At 40.1% G+C, this 18,678-nt stretch overlaps 1 protein-coding gene across 2 annotated transcripts; it reads right to left on the bottom strand.

The window, feature by feature from the left end:
- Positions 1–840: 840 nt before the first annotated feature.
- cdhr1a (cadherin-related family member 1a) lies at positions 841–13,792 on the bottom strand. 2 transcript variants are annotated; one of them, XM_034608461.1, is made up of 17 exons: positions 13,706–13,766; positions 11,986–12,081; positions 11,228–11,373; positions 11,056–11,106; positions 10,892–10,981; positions 10,717–10,803; positions 9,926–10,042; positions 9,018–9,161; positions 8,481–8,559; positions 8,283–8,383; positions 7,735–7,938; positions 6,897–7,049; positions 6,481–6,645; positions 5,484–5,551; positions 2,935–3,163; positions 2,602–2,859; positions 841–1,466 (listed from the first exon to the last, which is right to left on the bottom strand). In XM_034608461.1, exons 1-17 carry the CDS (start codon positions 13,764–13,766, stop codon positions 864–866), a joined length of 2,652 nt encoding a protein of 883 aa, XP_034464352.1. In that variant the 3' UTR covers positions 841–863. The 2 variants fall into 2 exon arrangements, with proteins under 2 accessions (XP_034464352.1, XP_034464353.1); XM_034608462.1 differs by lacking the exon at positions 841–1,466 and adding an exon at positions 2,012–2,223 and having other exon boundaries at positions 13,706–13,792.
- Positions 13,793–18,678: the final 4,886 nt, after the last annotated feature.

Here is an 18,678-nt window from a genome sequence, read left to right as displayed (position 1 = left end):
TGAAATCTGAATGACTTCATTCCCGACAAGGGATCTTTCTTGATACACTTCAAGCCACTAGTGTTTCAACAAATGGTTGAAAAGGTTTGAATTTATCTGTTATAAAATGACACACAAACTTGAACCAGACAAACAGTGAACGGTTGTGAATTGCAAACATGAATGTAGTGTTTTTTCCCATTATACAGTATGAAAATTGCATCATTAGTATACAAGGAATTATGCCGTTAGCTGTTTTTAGTGTATTTAAACTCTCTGAAAAAACACACACACACACACACACACACACACACACACACACACACACACACACACATGCACACACGCACGCATACACACACGCATGCACACATGCACACATGCACGCACGCACGCACAAAGCACTATTGAAGATTGAGTTCAGTCTCGACTTTGACAAAACAATCTTATCTCAAGATAAATTTAGTGGCTGTTCTGGAGCTTTTGATCATTTACCTGTAGTTTTCTTTAGTGTCCACTCAATTGTCAGAAATGAGGATTGTTCCAAATTTCATTTAAAAATCACACAATGTTAAAGAAAGTGCAAAAAAAAAAATCCTGGATCTGACCCCTGATCCAGATCCGCACCAAAATGGTATAGTTTCTTGTATCAATGAATCAAACCACATCCCTTCGCCAGGTTTTGTGGTAATCCATCCTGTAGTTCTTGCATAATCTTGCTTACAAACAAACCAACCAACAAACAAATGGACAGGGGTGAAAACATGAGAACATGTGAGAACCTCCTTTGTGGAGGTAAAACGTTTGCAGACTTGCTCTGCTGGTAAAGATCAGTGAAGCTGCTGGACAGCTACTGAATGGAGCTGAGATTGTTTTATCAAGCACTATTGGTGCAGCATCCTCTTCTGCTCCAGCCTCAGCTTGAGCTCTGAAACCAGTGCTTTGTTCACAGTGTCCTGTTTGGTATTCAATAGCTTCTTCTTGGGTTTGGGTGCCACTGTCGCCGAGATGGTGGGTACGGCCCAATGCCTCTCCCCTGGGATGTAGGGTGGTGGTGGAGGGGGCAGAGATGGGGCGCAGGGCGGCGGGGGCCAGTATCTTGCGACGTTGTTGACGTTGTTGACGCTGTGGACGCTGTGGACGCTGTGGATGCTGTGGACGTTGTTGACGTTGTTGTTGTAGTTGATGTTCTCCACGAAGACCTCGGGCTCCTGCTCTTCCTCTTCGACTTTGAACTTCTCTCCGGGGGTGTCCGGCTCCTTGAAGGGGTTTTTGAAGTTCCAGGCGTTCTGTTTGCGCCTCCTCCTCACGCGGCGGTTAGGCAGGATCCGGTTGGACTTTTTGTTGCGCATGAATGTTGCCGTGGAGATGATGACAGTGACTATGACCATGAGACTAATGACACCACCGAGCATGCCTAGGATTTGCAAAGGCTTGTTTCTACTCTGCATTATAAATGATCCCCAAGGCCCCCCATTGAGTTGGGTCTGTAAAAGAGCACAGGGAGAATTCACATCCATGGGACTGAAGTTATAGTCTGTTACACAAAGATGAACTTCTTCATATTGTCCCGTGTATTGTCGCACTTTCACTCATTTGGCTGAAATGTCATGTGAGGTGCAAAATACAAAACTATGTATATTCAGAAAAAAATACTGCAAATGTACTGCATAAAACTGTATAAAACATCTTTTTCCGTTGTCTAGAATTTTTCTTTTTCAAATTAAACCTTTTAAAATTTGATCAACATTTAATCTACTATTATTTTGTCAAGACAAGATCAGAGAGGTTGACCGGGAAACCCATAACGGAGACCACTCACGTCTATAGATATGAATTCAATGTGAAAATGAAAAACCAGAACTAATAATATTTTGTCATATTCAAAACATGGAAAAAAGAGAATAGTTTATGTTGTGCTCCTGTACTCTTTTACAGACACAGCCTTGTTCTACTGCAAAAAAAAGAATCACTACAAAATCTCGGTACCACAGAGTAAAAACAACAGTACTACTGTGCGGATTCTCTCAAGGCAAGCTTCGTTTATGGCACGGGCCTCCTTATAATCTTTCTGATCTTGCCCTGAGCTTGTACACGGGACTTTTTCACAGAGCTCCAGTAAATATAAGTTGAAATGATGATTGTCAGTGAAATGGCGAAGGTGACAACGGTCAAACAAATCCCAAACACGGCCCCCGGACGTTTCCTTAGGCCCAAGAAGTATGAGAAAAATCTGGATTTGATCTGCAAACATGACAATTGCATTTGCGTGAGACTCAGACTCAACAACTGGTGAAACCTGAAATCTGGGAAATTATGAAATGTCCTATTCTGCAGAAAAGCTGCACCTTCATACATATCATTCAGGTGGTGCAAAGACGTTACGCGATTTCTTTGAATAAAAATGCAAAATCTCTTCATTATTGTTATATAATACTCCTAAACTACCAATATAACACCTCCAATATCATTCAAGCGGCACAAGCTATAAAGCGATGCTGATGAACTAATGGTTGCAAACTGTATTTTTCATATATTTAAAGGGTAAAACCTCAGAATATAATTCATCACATCGCATCTAACTCTTAAACTGTTATTCACGTATACTTGGTGGTAACTTACAGCCTCTGTGATGTCGATCTTGACGACTGCGGTGGTGCTGAAGGACGGCTGGCCTCGGTCTCGGGCCTGCACCACCAGGGACCAGGTGAAGTCCCTCTGCTTGGTGATGTTCTGAATGATGGCCATCGACTTGATGTAGGACTTCAGCACGATCTCGCCAGTGTCGATGTCGATGTCAAAGATGTTGTTGTCCGGGTCAGCTTTCATGATGGCGTACTCGATGACGTTGTTGGGCACCTCGGCGTCGTCATCTACAGCCTGCGGAAATGCAGTGAATTAAAAAACATTACTCTGACTTTGCCTTTTTCTTTTAATCTCAAGGGGAGCACATACCTCTACTTTCACTGGCGCTCCGATCACCATCGTCTTCTCGAGGAAGTTTTCGTTGAAAGCTGGTGGGTGGTCGTTCAGGTCGAGCACCGTCACAAACACCTCAGCCAGGCTGTACCTCCCCTCCATGTCCTCTGCCTTTACGTAGAAGTTGTACTTGGATCTCACCTCTGCATCCAGGCTCGCCCAGGGCTGCGTGTAGATGATCCCAGATGTGGGCTGGATCAGGAACCTTTGAATTGAGATGTAGATGGGCTTTAGAGGTGTTGCTCGGTGATAGATGGAGCATCTGATGGAGCATCTGTTTCTCCTTTGTTCCACTTTTCATGTGACCTTGTGACTCTAATACTTGATTTAATGTGCAGACATGTGGGTGTCTTATCATGTAAATCTATAAAATAAAAGGGAATATGTGTGTTTTGCAAAACATTGAACTACCCTTATAAATCATCACTTTACTGTTCTATTCCAATACATTTAAGTGAAGAAAGACTTGGCCATTAACATACAGAGCGAGAAAGGATGTGGATTGTTGGACTGACTGACTTGTTTAGTTACCCTACAGGTCACAGTGCAAGGTAGTCAGTACAGCCGCAAAGTCTATTTTCTCCTCCAATCCCATTAGGGGATTAACGAAGGCAGCGGATGAGCAGGCAAAGATCAGGACAGCACAGTCCTGTATACACTGCAGTGTTTCTATACAAGATACTGGCAAAGTACACAACATGCTATATTTTTTAGTATCCTTTGCTGAGACTAATCTGAGGTGACGCAGTTTGAAAATTGTTCTGAGCAAACAAGTACCCACTAAGCTAAAACTGTTCCAAATCTCTCCCCTCTGCTTATTTTGGAAAATCCTACTCCTGGATGCCATGTGACATCACATATCTCCACTAATTCATTGCTACAGAGCTCAAAATCTCTACTTAGAAGTCCCAAAATACTCTTTTTTCCACCTACATTTCATCATACAAAGCAAATGGTTCATAGGAAACAGCCCAGGGAGATTAAACTTGACCCTACACGGACATACACCTGACGATAGGCATTGTGCATTGCAGATGTATGTTTGGAATACAGGTCAGGTACTAACTGTGCTAAATGCTGCAGATCTGTTGTATTCTATCTGCAGGGGCATGAAGTGAAAGCTGGAGGTGAACTGTGTGTTATCACTGAGAGAGAACAGTGACCGCTGAGCCTTTTTTTCTCTCTCGCCGCGTTTAGACTCCTACTAGGAATCTAATAAAAATCGAGATGAGAGAAAATGCCAGCAAATCCTCCGGGGGGCCAGGGCGCTTAGTTGCAATAAACTGGACCATATTTCTCATATGAAAAACAAGTCTGCTACAAGTCATGTTCCTGCACAGCTTTCAGGCAGATGCATTTGGTTTTCATACACAGTAGTTCTGTGGTTAAAATTACACATTCAAGCTCAGATCCGTATTCTTTGACATTTATATTCAAGTATAATAAAACTACTTTTTTATCTGCAAAGAGTAAACAACTGCTGATAATGTTGAGAAAGGATCCATGCTTTAAAACATTTTTTTTTAATGCTTTAATTTAATTTGCCAGAACATGGGTGTGAGAAATATGAGTTTACAATGACATGACCAATCACCAGTGGTAAGCACAGTGAGGGCCACAAAAACACTATTTGGTTGGTATCTATGATCAAAATCTCTTTTCTGTTGTGAATGTCATATTTTTGTTTGGCACAGTGGAGCAGTGGTTAGCAGTAATGCCTCATATTAAAAAGTTCCGTGGTTTGAATCCCAACTAAGCTAAGGCCTTCCTGTGTGGAGTTTGCGTGTTCTCCTCATGTCTGTGTGGGGGTTTTCTCTGGTTACTCTCTCTTCCTCCCATAGTCTGAAGACAGGAAGTGTTGCAAATATTTATGTTTGTGACAAATTCCACAGATAAACATTAAAACTGTGGTGAAAGATCATCTTCACTGTCTATTCTGCTGTGAACTGCGAGCAATGTTTATTTGTCGAATATGTCAGAAACAAATACTTCCAGTGCCCATTTATAAATAAAAGCACTCCAGCGTCTGAATCCTTTCATTTAACAAGGCGTTGATGGATTGCGAGACCGGAAGATGGACGTCTTCACACCATAGTGTCCAGGCATTTAGTTCAGTACATAACAGCACATTTATTCAAGAAAATTCAGTAGATAAACCAGAACCACAGCAGACTCGCTGCCGGTGCGGACAACAGACACCGCGACGTAGCAGATCCGTGGCGCAACTGCCACCGGTGTGTCCTGAGCGTTAAGCGTTAAAGATCTTGGTTACCTCTGCTCTAAATTGTCCGTTTGTGTGAATGTGAGTGTAAATGGTTGATTTTCCATATGTTGGCCTTGTAATATGCTGGACAGGTTGCCTGCTGCCCAATGTCCGCATGGATTGGCATGGATATGTGTTACTTCAACAGCTAGATGCCTTTCAAATACATACATAGAAAGAATAATGGTGTTATGTGGATGTGAGGAAGTTGAAGTAGGCACTGGGTCCATTCTCCCAAAGCCTTTCACATTGTCATACTCACAGTTCAGCCCCGGATCCATAGATCGTATACTTCACTTCACCCCAAGGTCCTGAGTCTGGGTCTGTTGCCTGGAGACAAACAGAATATAGAGAAAAGAATATGACTTGACCAACTTTAGCCAGGGTGATCTGAATGTTCTCTATAAGGGTTTTAGTGCAACATGTAGCCCAGTACGATGAAGCATTCATTTAGATTTACGTCAGGTTAGTGACCAATATGATACATGCTTCTTTCTTTTCTCTTTCCTTAACAAGCCCCAACACGTTGAGGTTGCATTTGTTCACATCTCCTTTCTTAAAACTGAATGAGCAGGAGACAGAACTGTCTGCCAACACGGAGTGAAGTGAATCTGTGCTGGATTGGGACATGATGTTACATAGGTCAGCTATAAAAAGGCAGGTTTTTGATGTCATAGGGAACATCATCATGGGCATCAGCTAATCTGTCTGTCTGTCACTGCAGGGATGCCTGTTTGCCGTCTCCGTGTGTCCAAGGTCACTTGTCGGCTGTTCTTTTATCTGATTGAAATTGCCTGGGATCAAGGCAACGAGCCTCTGTGGTGTTCACGCAAGGGGAGGATTTATTAGTGAGCCTCCCTGTTGCTTTGAGCCTCTGCAGGGCTGATATGAACTGACAAGGGCGAATCGTTTTTAAACTAAATGGCACTGGAAAAAAAAAAGAAACACAACATGTTCTCAGTGTTCATGTTATTTCTGTGATGCAGCTGCATGTGCTACTAAGCATTAGAAAAAAAAAATCTGGGAATTTGATGTTACACAACTAAATGAAAGTGATAGCCATCTGGCAGCTTACCTCGCCTAGCTTTTATCTACATGTTTTCACATTTTATCCCAACCCTCAGAGCCCAAAAAGTCCACATTTGGGGAATTAATGGGCCGCTTGGGCATTTTGCTAAAATCAACATTCCTCTTGAGCTCATGAGTGACGTACATTGGTGATGGCATGTATTTTTAGACAGGATGAACGCTCAACTCACCGTGACTGACACCACGTTGGAGCCGCCGGGTGAGTTTTCTGGAATCCGAGCGATGTAGTAATCTGAGGAGAATTTGGGCGCGTTGTCATTGGTGTCCAGGAGGTGGATGACAATGTCTGCTGTTGCGCTGAATCTCTCCGGAGTATCAATCTCAACTGCCAGGAGCTAAAGGAGAAAGATTTGAAATAAATAAAATGAAAGAAGATGCAGGAGATGCAGTTGATGTATCTGCTATCTGTTGTTGGTCCAGAGGTGCAGAACAACAGCAAACAATAAAACAAACAGCTGTTTATAGTTTATCGTTGTATTTTCTTATTTGCAGTTGTGTTTTTGTAGCAGTCGTTGTGTTTTCTGTTTTGCACTTCAGGTTGACTGTACATGCACTTGTGATATTACCCCATTTGAATGTGTTTCACCTTGTATGTGAGAAAATGGTGCTTCTCGTAGTCCATGGCAGCCGAGTCCTCCACCAAGATCGTGACCTGGGCCTCGTTCAGCACAGTCTGAGGAACGACTCGCAGCATCCTTCCTGGTCCGATCAGCCTCAGATTGAATTTGGCGTTGGCGCCCTGCGTGAGCACAACACGCGTCATCGTATTATTCAAAATGCCTCATCTGGGAAATCGTTCAAAGGTATATTACGCATGCATGAACTTATTTATAGTAAGCTGAATTTGCTACAAAGCTATCACAAACAAGCAGACACAGAGCATAATCCGAGTCGTATATAGTCCATTCAATCAATATAAAAGCTCTGTGTCCTTTCAGTATTATAGCAATGCATTAGGAATCAATAGGATATCATTGGCTGCAATGTATTTCTTGATGAAACGTAATATGTGTGGACAGAGAGAGTTCACCCTGATGTTGTAACAGTATTAACACGGAACACATTTGGTGAGCAGCGGCCGAGGCTCATGCAAGGAGCTGGAAACACAGAGAGACTTGCATAAGCCGACAAATGGCGCAGTTAGCGTGAACCTTTCAATTTGTCCTGGCTCACTCTCAAGTTCATGCAATTTTAAAAGGATTGTCTGCGATAATGGCCGGCTTAGAGCGATTCCACAGACAGAAAGGTGGACACCAGCGTGCACTCAGTGTTGTGGCACAACGTGTGTTGATTTAATCAGTTTCCCAGTAGATAACAATGTAATTTGTCATTACGTGAAAAACAAGCACTGATCCGCTGTCGTGGCTGATGGAGGCACTTTTAAAACATCACTGGGTATAAAAAACATTTATGATCTCACCCACCTGATCGGAGTCATTGACAGTGATTTTCAGCCCTCGGAGAATCTCTCCCTCCGGTGGATGCTCATACATGGTCAACTCAAACATGTTCTGTGTGCCGTTCTCTCCATAGAAAGTAGGTGGGTTATTGTTCAGGTCCACCACACGGATCACCAAGGTGGTTACCCCGTAGTCCATCAGTCTGCCTTCAGGACTCACTTCTGAAGCCTGGAAACATGAAGTCAAAATTAGGCCCATACGTATCACCTATGTGGGCAGTACACGTGAGCTTGTACGAGATTTTATCTGCCAGTTTCACTACAATACTTCAACCTTGTGAATCCTATTTTTAATCTATATCTAATCCAAATTAATGAGGAATTTCCTTGTTCATCCCTGCAGATGTAACGTGAATGAGGGTCTGTTTGATTAAATAAAGTCTTTTTAGGTATTTTAGCACAAATTCAAAGATCATTTAAATGCAGCAGAATTATTTTTTTCTTTGGTGAGGTGATACAACTTTATACTTTAGAGAATGTACTGGTTGGATGTCTGAATGACGTGCGACTTACCCTGACTTTAATATTAAAGACCTCTCTCTTCAGATACATAGGGAAGGTCAGCAGAGTTATACAGCCGCTTGTTTTATTGATGCTGAAAACAGCATCAGCACCTGCAGACACACACACACACAACAGACATATCAACATATTTCTGAAACAGAATTAGTTAAATTTTCTCTTTTTTTCCTCTTAGAATTTGATTCGTACCCTCATCGAAGGAGTAACGGATCGGATTTGGATTCCCCACATCACCATCTTTGGCACTAACAATGAATACTTCAGATCCCTGGAAACAAAATTATATGATAGATTTAGGCGTTAATCAGTAGTGAAACATGACTGATAATTCGGTGTTGGGTTATCGTTAGAAGACCAGGATGCAGAGATGACCAGCTATACAGTTGGTCATTAAATTATACTTCCAATATTTTTCTATGAACTGATAATTAACAGTTAAAGCACCTTTTTGCAAACAGCTTTAACCAAAGGGTCTTCTCTGACTCATCAAAGCTACATGAAATGTCAGGTTGCTAATTATTCTCCTCTGGATAAAAGTCAGAATGTGTAATCTGTCTTCTGCAGTGACATTTTGAAATCAAGGAGATAAGAGAAAATAGAGAAAAGCTTTGAAGGAAACATCAGCGACATTACTGTGAAATGTCAGCCATTAGAACTCTGTGATGTAAACAGACTTAAAAACAGAAATCGTAGCAGAAAGTCACTGGAAGATGTTTCCATACTCACGGGCATTGAGACTTCATAAACGAAGCCAAAATAGGGCGTCCCGATAAAAGATGGCGGCGTGTCCTGTGCATCGATCACATTGATCGTCAGAGTCGCAGAGGAAGACAGAAACTGCTCCTTGCCATTAAAGTCACCACCACCGTCCTGGAAGAAAAGAAATGTATATTTAAATTTAGATTTGATTTCCTATTGTTCTTTGAGATTTGATGTTGTTATAATAATGTTAATAAACACCTATTAACACATCTTAAAAGGTTAAATATCAAAAGACATCTCAGTTTCCCACTGTCAGATCCCCCTTCAATGGAAGGATCTCTTTTAGGGTTGTGTAAATATTTTTAAATTGGGACATTATTAATGTACGTTTGTTTTACTTTTGTATTCTCAAGGCTTAATCCATATATTTCCTTCTGCATCAAATATTTGCAAAGCCGATTATGGAAGTATTTTCAAGGTGATACAGGTTATACTGGCCAGCTTTCTTCTTCTCTTCCTTTTTTTGGTACATTACTACGTTTCTTGTAGCAATACCACCACCAACTAACTGGGACAGCCTAAAACAGGCAGCATGAGTATGTGTTGTGTCACAGTAGAGTTGTGGGCCAACTCCGTTTCCTAATAATTACATTTATATACAATTATTATGTAACTGCAAAACTGTAACAAAACATTTCTTATGCTAACGATCATTAACTCCACAGAGTTCATTTAAATTGAAAATGAAATAACACTATTCCAGAACAGAAACCCTGAGCTTTGACATATTTATTACCTAAACCAAGGAGGTTATGTTTTTTCTGTGAAAACAAATAATACAGAGATGATTATTATACTTTATTCTGCAATTGGGGTGATGATTAAAGTTAGGTCTTGGTAGAGTTATGTGCTCTAAGTGTCACTCTAGTTACCTTTGCAATGACAGTCACAAAGTGGGTCTTTGTTTTCTCGTAGTCCAACATTTCTCCAGATCGGATACGAAGGACACCACTGTGTCTGTCGATGGAAAACAAAGTGGACGGAGGATTCTGTGACAGGGAACAGAAGAAAAGCAGGATTTTAAAGTACACACAGACACACAAATACGGTCACGTGGGTAAAAGCCTGTCACTGAAACCCCCTAGACCCCATTTACAACCCACTCATGTGAGTTATCATGAAGAGTGGTCAGATGGCTGCATAAAAACATTGAGTAGCCTCTTGAATTAAGCCACATCATCTATAAAGTCGATCCCTTTGTCCATCTGGATGTAAAGAAGCCATATGCTGATGGACAGGGCAGGCAGGTGATAGTTGCTGGGTCCAGATGTGCACCGCCTCACTCATCACTGTTCACCTCGGGCCAGCTGTTCTGTGGTCCTAATAGTCCAAAGTGCAAACTAACATTCCCTGGCACGCGCTGCCACTGCAGCCCTCTAAGCCTCCAATACTTGACACAAATGTAATTGTGATTTAATCCCCATCGTCATAACTTCACCATCGGATTCGCTCGAATGCGAACGAGAAATGATTCTAACCTCATAATCAGCACATCTATACATTACATCGCATGCAGATTAACTTCAGACGTGGCCAGTTTCAGCCGGTGTTTCATATTTTCAAGTGTCTCATCTGTGCTTGTTTGCATGCTGTTTTCATTAAACACAGAAGTCAGAGAGGATTGTATGTGAGTGGCCGGTGTTTGACTCCTGCCATGTGATACCTGGAGGTAGTAGGTGACTGAGCCTCCTGAGCCCGTGTCTCTGTCCACTGCCTCGACTCCGTAGATGCTGGCGCCAGACTCAGTTGTCTAAAATGTGCAACACAGAAAATAACCCAGGTCACAACATCTATGGTTTGAATATTGAAAATATACAAAAGATATAAGCTTCACGTACCTCCAGCACATCAATGATCGCAGGCATGTTTTTGAATTCAGGCTTCTCGTCGTTTGCATCCATCACAAATATTGTGACTCTTTCCACAACCTGAAAAGAAGATTTCATATTATTTTGATTCAATATCTAATTATATAGTCACGCATGGAACCAGCTGTTCGTACCTTGCTTCTTCCATCAGTGATGCTCACAAGAACGTCAATTGAATCTTCTTTCTGAGGAAAGATGAAAATGAAACGGTTAATATGGAGGATATCTAACTTTCTTTAGGAATGAAGGTTAAGTTTAAGTCTAAATCAACAGTTTAATTGATTATTTTCTCATGTTAAAATTTACTTCTCTGTCCAGCTTTTCCACCAAAGTCATGTTTCCAGATTTGGGGTCGACCCTGAAGTACTCTCTGAAGCCAGGATCAAATGACAGGCCGTACATCACCTCATGGCCCTCAGGGTCTGTGCCGTTGAGACTATAGATCTGTGTACCTAAGGGAACACATCGTTTTAAACCTCAGTTATGGACAAAAACAGTTTTGGAAACAAAGTCTTGATGTGTTTATGTAAAAAGAACGTGATTCTAACTGTAATAAGATAAGATAAGATATGATAAGCAACAAAGAGGACAGTAAAAAAAAATAGAAATCAGTAAGTAATATGTAAACATTCAATATAAACAGTTAGTTTAAGTTAAGTAAGTTAATTTATAAAAATAGAAATGGAAAATAAATAATATATACAATACTGTGTGCGAATATATACAGTGAAATGGATTGCACAGAATGAATATTGCACAGTTAGCTGGTGCAATACATTAACAGTTACCAGTAGAAAGCAGGATAATACTGTAGGTACCCTGAACTGATGTAAGGAGCAGGGGGACAACTGCACCACATCCACAGCCGGCTAAATGCTCCTGACATCAACAGGTGGAACCAGCATGAACATGTTTGTGTGAGTACGTACAACGCAACACATCATCCATCAAAGACTATTTAACATTCTGGACTCTCAGACGCTAGCGGGCAAAACACACTATTTTGTTGATTGGTTTTTCGGCTGTTTGCACTGAATGTCCTGTGTGTCAGAGGTGAGTCTCACCGATGGGCGTGTCCTCTGACAGGCTGAACAGAGCCAGGTTCCCGTTGTTGCTGTACGGTCCATTGTCGTAGAAGTAGGGGGCAAAGTCTGCTTGAGCTGAGGACAGACACATGGAAATAGAATTGAATGGTTGAATGTTTTAAATTGAGACTAGGCATGTTTAAAAAAATTAAAAAGTACAAATAAAACACGATTGTACAAACATCATATTCCTTCAATCCAGGACTCCAGCTCGATTTTGACTCGTGGCGTTCAGACTCAAGCATTGACTGCATTCAGACTCGACGAAGATTTTTGTTAGTTTTGTGTAACAGGCCATAATAACCTGGCATAATATATCTATAGCCATTTTAATATTAAATATTACCAATTACACGTAAAATGCGATAAGAGATCTTCTGAAGCATACTTTTGGTTATCATGGATTTTACTTCTCTCGGTTAGTGACTCGGACTCGAAGAATAGAGACTTGTTACTCGATTCAGACTTTAGGTTTCATGACCCGTCTACCAAACTGCCTCACACAAATTGAAAGTTGAATGTTATTCAAACATTTTGTCAGACGATTCCGATTTAATAGTTTTTTAATTCAAATTTTTAAGGATTAGTTTCCTTTTTTTTCAGATTTTTGAACAGGGTTTGGCGGAGCTTTAAGGTTGATAGCAACATTTACATAATGAAGCAAACAAACAAAGTTATCTCCCTGAGCTAATGCATGCTAACTACGTGGATAACGTGAATTGTTGTAAATTAAGTACTTCTAAGCAGACGGCACAAGATAAAGTTTTCCCTGATTCTGATTTTGTAGCTTCTTCCATCTCGCTCATTGTCATACTGGGTCTGAACCTATAGCGCAGACATCTTGTCACAGCAGATACGATGACTTAATATAGTGAACTAGTTTAACCCAGGAAAGTAGCGTGAAAACACAGCCACTCCACAGCTGCTTATGGGGACCAAATTGTCCCCTGAATTACACTGCACAAATACAACAAAAAAAAACAACAACAACAAACAAACAAACACAAATTCGTAACTTGTAAAATCTCAATTGTGAGATCGACTTTCCGGGGGCAGCACTATAACACCAACCCTTAATCAAACGTCATTACACTCAGCAGTGTTTCTGCAATTGCTTTAATTGATCTGGTGATTTACCAGAAGCTTTAGTTTTGTTTGCTAGTGTTAGCATTGATGTGCTAAGGCTAACGCTAGCTGCACCTATTCTCTAATAGCTAAACTATATTTTAGCTTTCACAATTACTCATAAGAGGTCGCCATGACGGTCCCTCTCATTAAAGTTGCCTTAAATACTTGAGTGACATAAGCCGAGCTCTACGCTGCGCATGCGCCCCCTGTTTTCTCGGGCACTTTGATTGGGATTACAGGTGCGTTACGTCAACCTCCTGAGATACCTTTACCATACATTGAGACAAAAACAATGCTATTTCTGTCTGTAATATCGACTGTGATTTCCTTTTCTTTGTATCAATAAGAAGTTCATGTTACCTTTGAAACTAAATTCAATAATTTTGAATCAGATCTACAGAGTCAAATACTCTCAAATAAAAGCAAAAACAATGAATCAACTGAACAGAGAATTGAAAGAATAAAATATTAATAGTCATCAGCCCAGAAGCCTTGAAATGTATCTGCACACTATTTACAATCGGAGCAACATGAGCTCACCGTAAGCACAGAATCGAGAGGAGAAACTTACCAAAGCAGGCGTGAACAAACACAAAAAGCTGTGGTAGATGTAGTATCTTTACATTCTTCATCCTAAAGAATGAAGTAGTGAAACCGCACCATGAAGACGGCTCCGTCGAGAGTCCTGTACATGAGATGCAGCTCCTCAGGTGTTTGCGGGGGACTGGAGAAGGCTAAAGGCATATGCTCACATGCTAATCCAATGACACATCTTAAGAGTCACTCCTGGGCCCCTTCGGTCCGACAGGGCTTCTTCAACCACAATACACAAGAGATGGCCGTGTTTACAGGGCAGACAAGACAAGGATATTTCACCACTTTGCAGATGATGCACAGGTTTATATTTCACACTGGTTTGCGTATAAATATATGAATGTTTTTTTCATTTTTTGATGATATTGAAATATTATACATGGAAGTCTTGTGTCTGAAGGTAAGAAAGTTAAACTGTCAGAATGACAAAATTAAACTTGTCAGCTGTTTTAATGCTATTCTATATTCTGATCCAAATATTGTATCTGCAATACATACCGTTTGTACAATTGTAATACTTTCGTTATGTTAACATTTTCACTGTTATGTACGGACACAGAGTCGACTTAGTTGATACTAATACAAAGTGCTTTAGTAACTTTTGTGTTTTAGAGATAGTGCTAGAGGGATTAAAATCCATGCCATGTTTCTGGTCAATGTTGTACACTTCCTCATGTTATATACTGCACGACCATCTGCTATGCACTCCACAACCATCTGTGCATTAGGAACAAAAAAAATCCACTATTTACTCAATTAACAGAATAATCGTCCAACTGAGGATGATGTGGATGAAATGCAGGGAATGATCTGATGAGATTATAGTTTCTGTTTGGATTGTATGGTAGAAAGTGAATGTCTGGACTCATGATCTGTATTTAATGATAGTGATAAACAAAGCTGGACGCCATTTTTACCGTATCAGAAGGTGCGAGTTTTATATGCAAGGATTGTGTTTTTTTTTGTTGGTTTGCAACTTTTTGTTGTTCTTATTAATTTGTTTGTTTATTTACAGGGTCACTGTGTAAACCGTGATTTGTCTCTTCAATTAAAAACCACCACTGATTAACCTGATGTTTCTCTGGGACTTTTAGAATAGCATCTTGGTTACTGAAGCTGGCTAATCTTCTTGTCTAATAATCTTATTTGCCACTCAGAGGTAAACAGAGGTAAAGCAATTGTTATATAATAACAACTCAATGGTTCTCCATTTGAGTAGGATTTGAAACCCTTTGATACAATATATATTGATACAACATGTCTTCAAGTTGGCTTGGTCCAGTTTAAAAAAAATAATTTTCATAGGCAAAATGATTCAAATGCCCGTAAAAGAATATATCTTCAATATAGTCTTACTAAATTGTTAAATTTAACTTTTACTGAATGACCACCTACAGTATTTTAAAATACATTCCTTAAACTGCATATAGATACAAATTATATTTGTGGGACTGTAAATACATAAATAGATGTGATATTTAGTCTTTCCCTCTAAAAACATAATATGTTGCGTGTTCGGACAAAACAACAGTGTGGTGCCTGTGCACACCATTAGAACATGTTGCATGCAAGAGGATTTACATACATGAATAAACCTTTTACAGTCCATTCTCATACTGAAATTAAATCTACTTTATAATCTGAGTGGTACTGGTTGAATGTACAGTATATTGCATGACCTCAGTGGCCATAAATTGTCCTTTTGAAAAACTGGAGTTTGACACACAGGGTTGAAATGTGATGAACGTATTATTTGAAAAATCTGTGACCTTTGGCAGAAAATGTACATTCCTACATGTACAGTGAGATCTGACAGACTGGAATCCTAACATGTCCAGCAGCAAAGTATTCAAAGGCACATCTGTGATGTTTTTTCTTTTTTTAATGATGGTCACAGAACATATATATATAGTGTGTGGCCATCGTTTAAAACCCAATATATATTCAGTATTAAAGATCACCTGTCAGGTTACTTCAGCATGGTGGTGGTCAGGGCCGTGGTTTCAGGTTTAATTCTCATGACACTGGCAGATGGCAGGCCTAAAGATTAACCCACTGTGCTCTAATCCCTTCTCATCTTGTAATGCATGGAGCCTGTGTGTGGTCACACAGGCTCCATCAGACACAAATGTAAAACACAATTAGCACACAATGTTGCTGCAAGTAGCCAGACAGTAGACTGGAGGACATGCTGCGTGGAGCGTGCAACAAAATGTTGGTTCACAAACACATGACAATATATTTTTAAAATCTTTTATCCTCTGTCATAATTACTGTGACTTTTCTTTAAAATGTTTGAACCTGCATTTATTCTATAGTAAAAAAAATCATATCACTGAGGCATGTATGTGCAAGTGTCTTTGCAATGATCACTGTAAAAAAAAAATCATACGGATAAAAGCTCACTGCTCATCTGTTGTCATCTTCTTAGTTTCTAATCCCGTGCCGTCAATCACAGCAACACATGCTGACCTCTTTGTTCCTGTCGGGGATGGAGCCATTAGGCTGCCCACAGGAACATTTTGCATGTTTATCATTTCGGTAGCATTGCTGCTGCATGTGCATCATTTGATCTTGATTCTCAAGGCTGTTACCAATAGACGAGGCCAAACCCGCAATATTTTTAGTATGAATCAGCCAAAGACACAAGTGTGCAATGTCTCAAATCATGTCAGGCCTTGACCAGATGGGCCACTTCAGTCCTGCTCCTTCTTTTAAACGGATATCGTCTTTAAGGGGTTCAGCATCAGCATGAAAACAGGAATCGAGAACAGACGGCATCATCCTCTGCTACAATATCAACCAACTTGACCTCTCAGGTCAGACAGCAGCAGTCGAGCGATTATTCCCAGAATTTAATCCAAACAAGGGCCCACTTCTTTATGGATGTGCTGTAAATATCTGAGACAAACCATTAAGCACGACTGTCAAAGCAAAGTAAAGTCAAACCTTTTCGTTACACAGTGGGCTTTAGATCTGCACTTCAAATTTTATTCTGCACGACCACTATTTCATCTTGATAGTTTTATTATTACCTCCTAGGTTTTGTTTTCACCACTGTCCATTTGTTTGTTTATTCGTTGGTTGGTTTATTTGTCAGCAGGATTACACAGAAACTACTAAACGGATTTCCACGAAACTTGGTGGCAGGATGGGACATGGGACGTCCATGGCACAGATCCTGACCAAGTGGCGGAGCGTGGATTTATTTATTTTCTATCACTTCCATTAAAATTGCGAGATATCAATATCAACATCCCAGAGAATAATGCTTGAATCGTGATGAAAAAAATCAGGCATGTTGAGGAAACTGATTTCTATGAGTGTGTGCAATTTGGTGCCATTCTACTCTGTTTATTTCCTGTATTTTTTCTTTTATTTAACTAAACTTGCATAAAAACTGTTAAAGTAAATTGCATTGTGCTGCACAAGTGAAGTTGCCTTTCCTTTCATTTAGTGTATAATCTTAAAAAACAAAAAGGACAAAAATCTGTCATCATCCATACATAGTATTGTATACGAATAGTAATTCATGCAAATCAGGTGGATGACTAAAAATAAAAAAGCCTTTACATGGGCCAGTGTATTATAAAATTACAAAATAAGATACTTGTGTGATTTGAACTAAGCAAAAACACTCACACACTACTATTCACTATACGCTCAGTTATTTTATCACAATGAAGTAATAGTTAAAGCAGTTCACACTTAATTTCTATTCATATTGCATGTAATCATTATATGAGAAGATGTTTTTCTCAGCAACATATGGCTGAGTTGTGTTTGCTCACATTATGCGGTTGAAGTTTAGGGAACGTTTCTGGCTGTCTATCAAGTAGCGATGTCAACAGAGTAAGTAGAATTACTTTGGCTCCCGTCCTCTCATCCTCGACCAAAACGTGAGGGTCCATAAAAATGTCAGATAAACATGTAGACAACCTAACAGCAGTTTATCACTAAGACGTCAAGAACATTTGGGATTACAAGAATCCCAAGTATACCCAAAATACGCCCAACGTGCACACACATACACACCCCTGGTCAAAGCAAACCAGTGCACTGGCAAATCCTTGCTTTTCAAAAATACATTGAAAAAGAAATTCTAGTGCACATGTCAAAAATAGAAAAGGAAACATTAAATCATTTGTACCCCATTGTACTTGGGTCACTACAGGATCACTCTGACTGTTTGAGCACCTGTTTTCAAGATACCCAATTCAGCTTTACCATTTTGGATTATTATTGATAATCTCTTGTGCAGTTTGCCGAGGGCAGAGGTTTGCTTTTAGTCCCGGTCCACTCTAAAACTAGGTCACTGCTTTAATCTCTCCATGTAGAGTATACTGTAGGTTAACAGCCCTTCATTCTCATAAACCTCTGAGAGTGCTTGCAGAGTGAATACAGAGTCATGAATCATGCACAATCCTAAAAGATATGACACATGACTTCTGCAGGAGTCCTTGTGGACTGAAATGACCACGCGCAGCAGCAGCAGTCCACTGAGGTGTTTACGAAACTTTTCGAAAAAACCCTGTGTGATGGAGGCCTCAGCAGTTTGTCACTCAGCAACTTGCATTGCAAAACAGGACTTTGCTGCAACGATGAAAGAAATGTATGCAAAACACATCAAAACACATTAAAAGTCAATTAAAATGATGTCAATGAAACCAAATCCGATCACTGATTCCCTGACCCTTCCACAAAACACACATTATGTTCACTACAGTATATCGAACAATTCACCTAAAAGAAGCCGAACTTCTAGAAAGTTATCATTAAACACAATTCACTTTATTGACTTCATTATATTTGACATAAAATGTGTATTAAAATGGGAAAAGAGAAGTGCATCAAATGCACCCTGCAGTTGAATTTAAAATGAGACGAATTGATGGCTGAGCGAACATCATGTTGGCCAAACTGAGCCTTGTGCAAATTAGAACATGTGCT

The sequence above is a fragment of the Hippoglossus hippoglossus genome, chromosome 15, assembly GCF_009819705.1.
Source record: "Hippoglossus hippoglossus isolate fHipHip1 chromosome 15, fHipHip1.pri, whole genome shotgun sequence".
In the NCBI taxonomy this organism is placed as follows: Eukaryota; Metazoa; Chordata; class Actinopteri; order Pleuronectiformes; family Pleuronectidae; genus Hippoglossus; species Hippoglossus hippoglossus.
The sequence above is the reverse complement of the archived record's forward strand: the minus strand, read 5'-3'. Positions and strand labels throughout refer to the sequence as shown.

What these genes read in the sequence shown, in the direction of transcription:
- cdhr1a (XM_034608461.1), bottom strand. Translation starts at nt 13,766, where the DNA reads ATGAAGAATGTAAAGATACTACATCTACCACAGCTTTTTGTGTTTGTT. An exon ending in GTTTGTTCACGCCTGCTTTG is followed by an intron (nt 12,082 to 13,705) that starts GTAAGTTTCTCC and finishes GTCTGTCCTCAG; the next exon opens with CTCAAGCAGACTTTGCCCCC. An exon ending in CCAACGTGGTGTCAGTCACG is followed by an intron (nt 5,552 to 6,480) that starts GTGAGTTGAGCG and finishes GTTTGTCTCCAG; the next exon opens with GCAACAGACCCAGACTCAGG.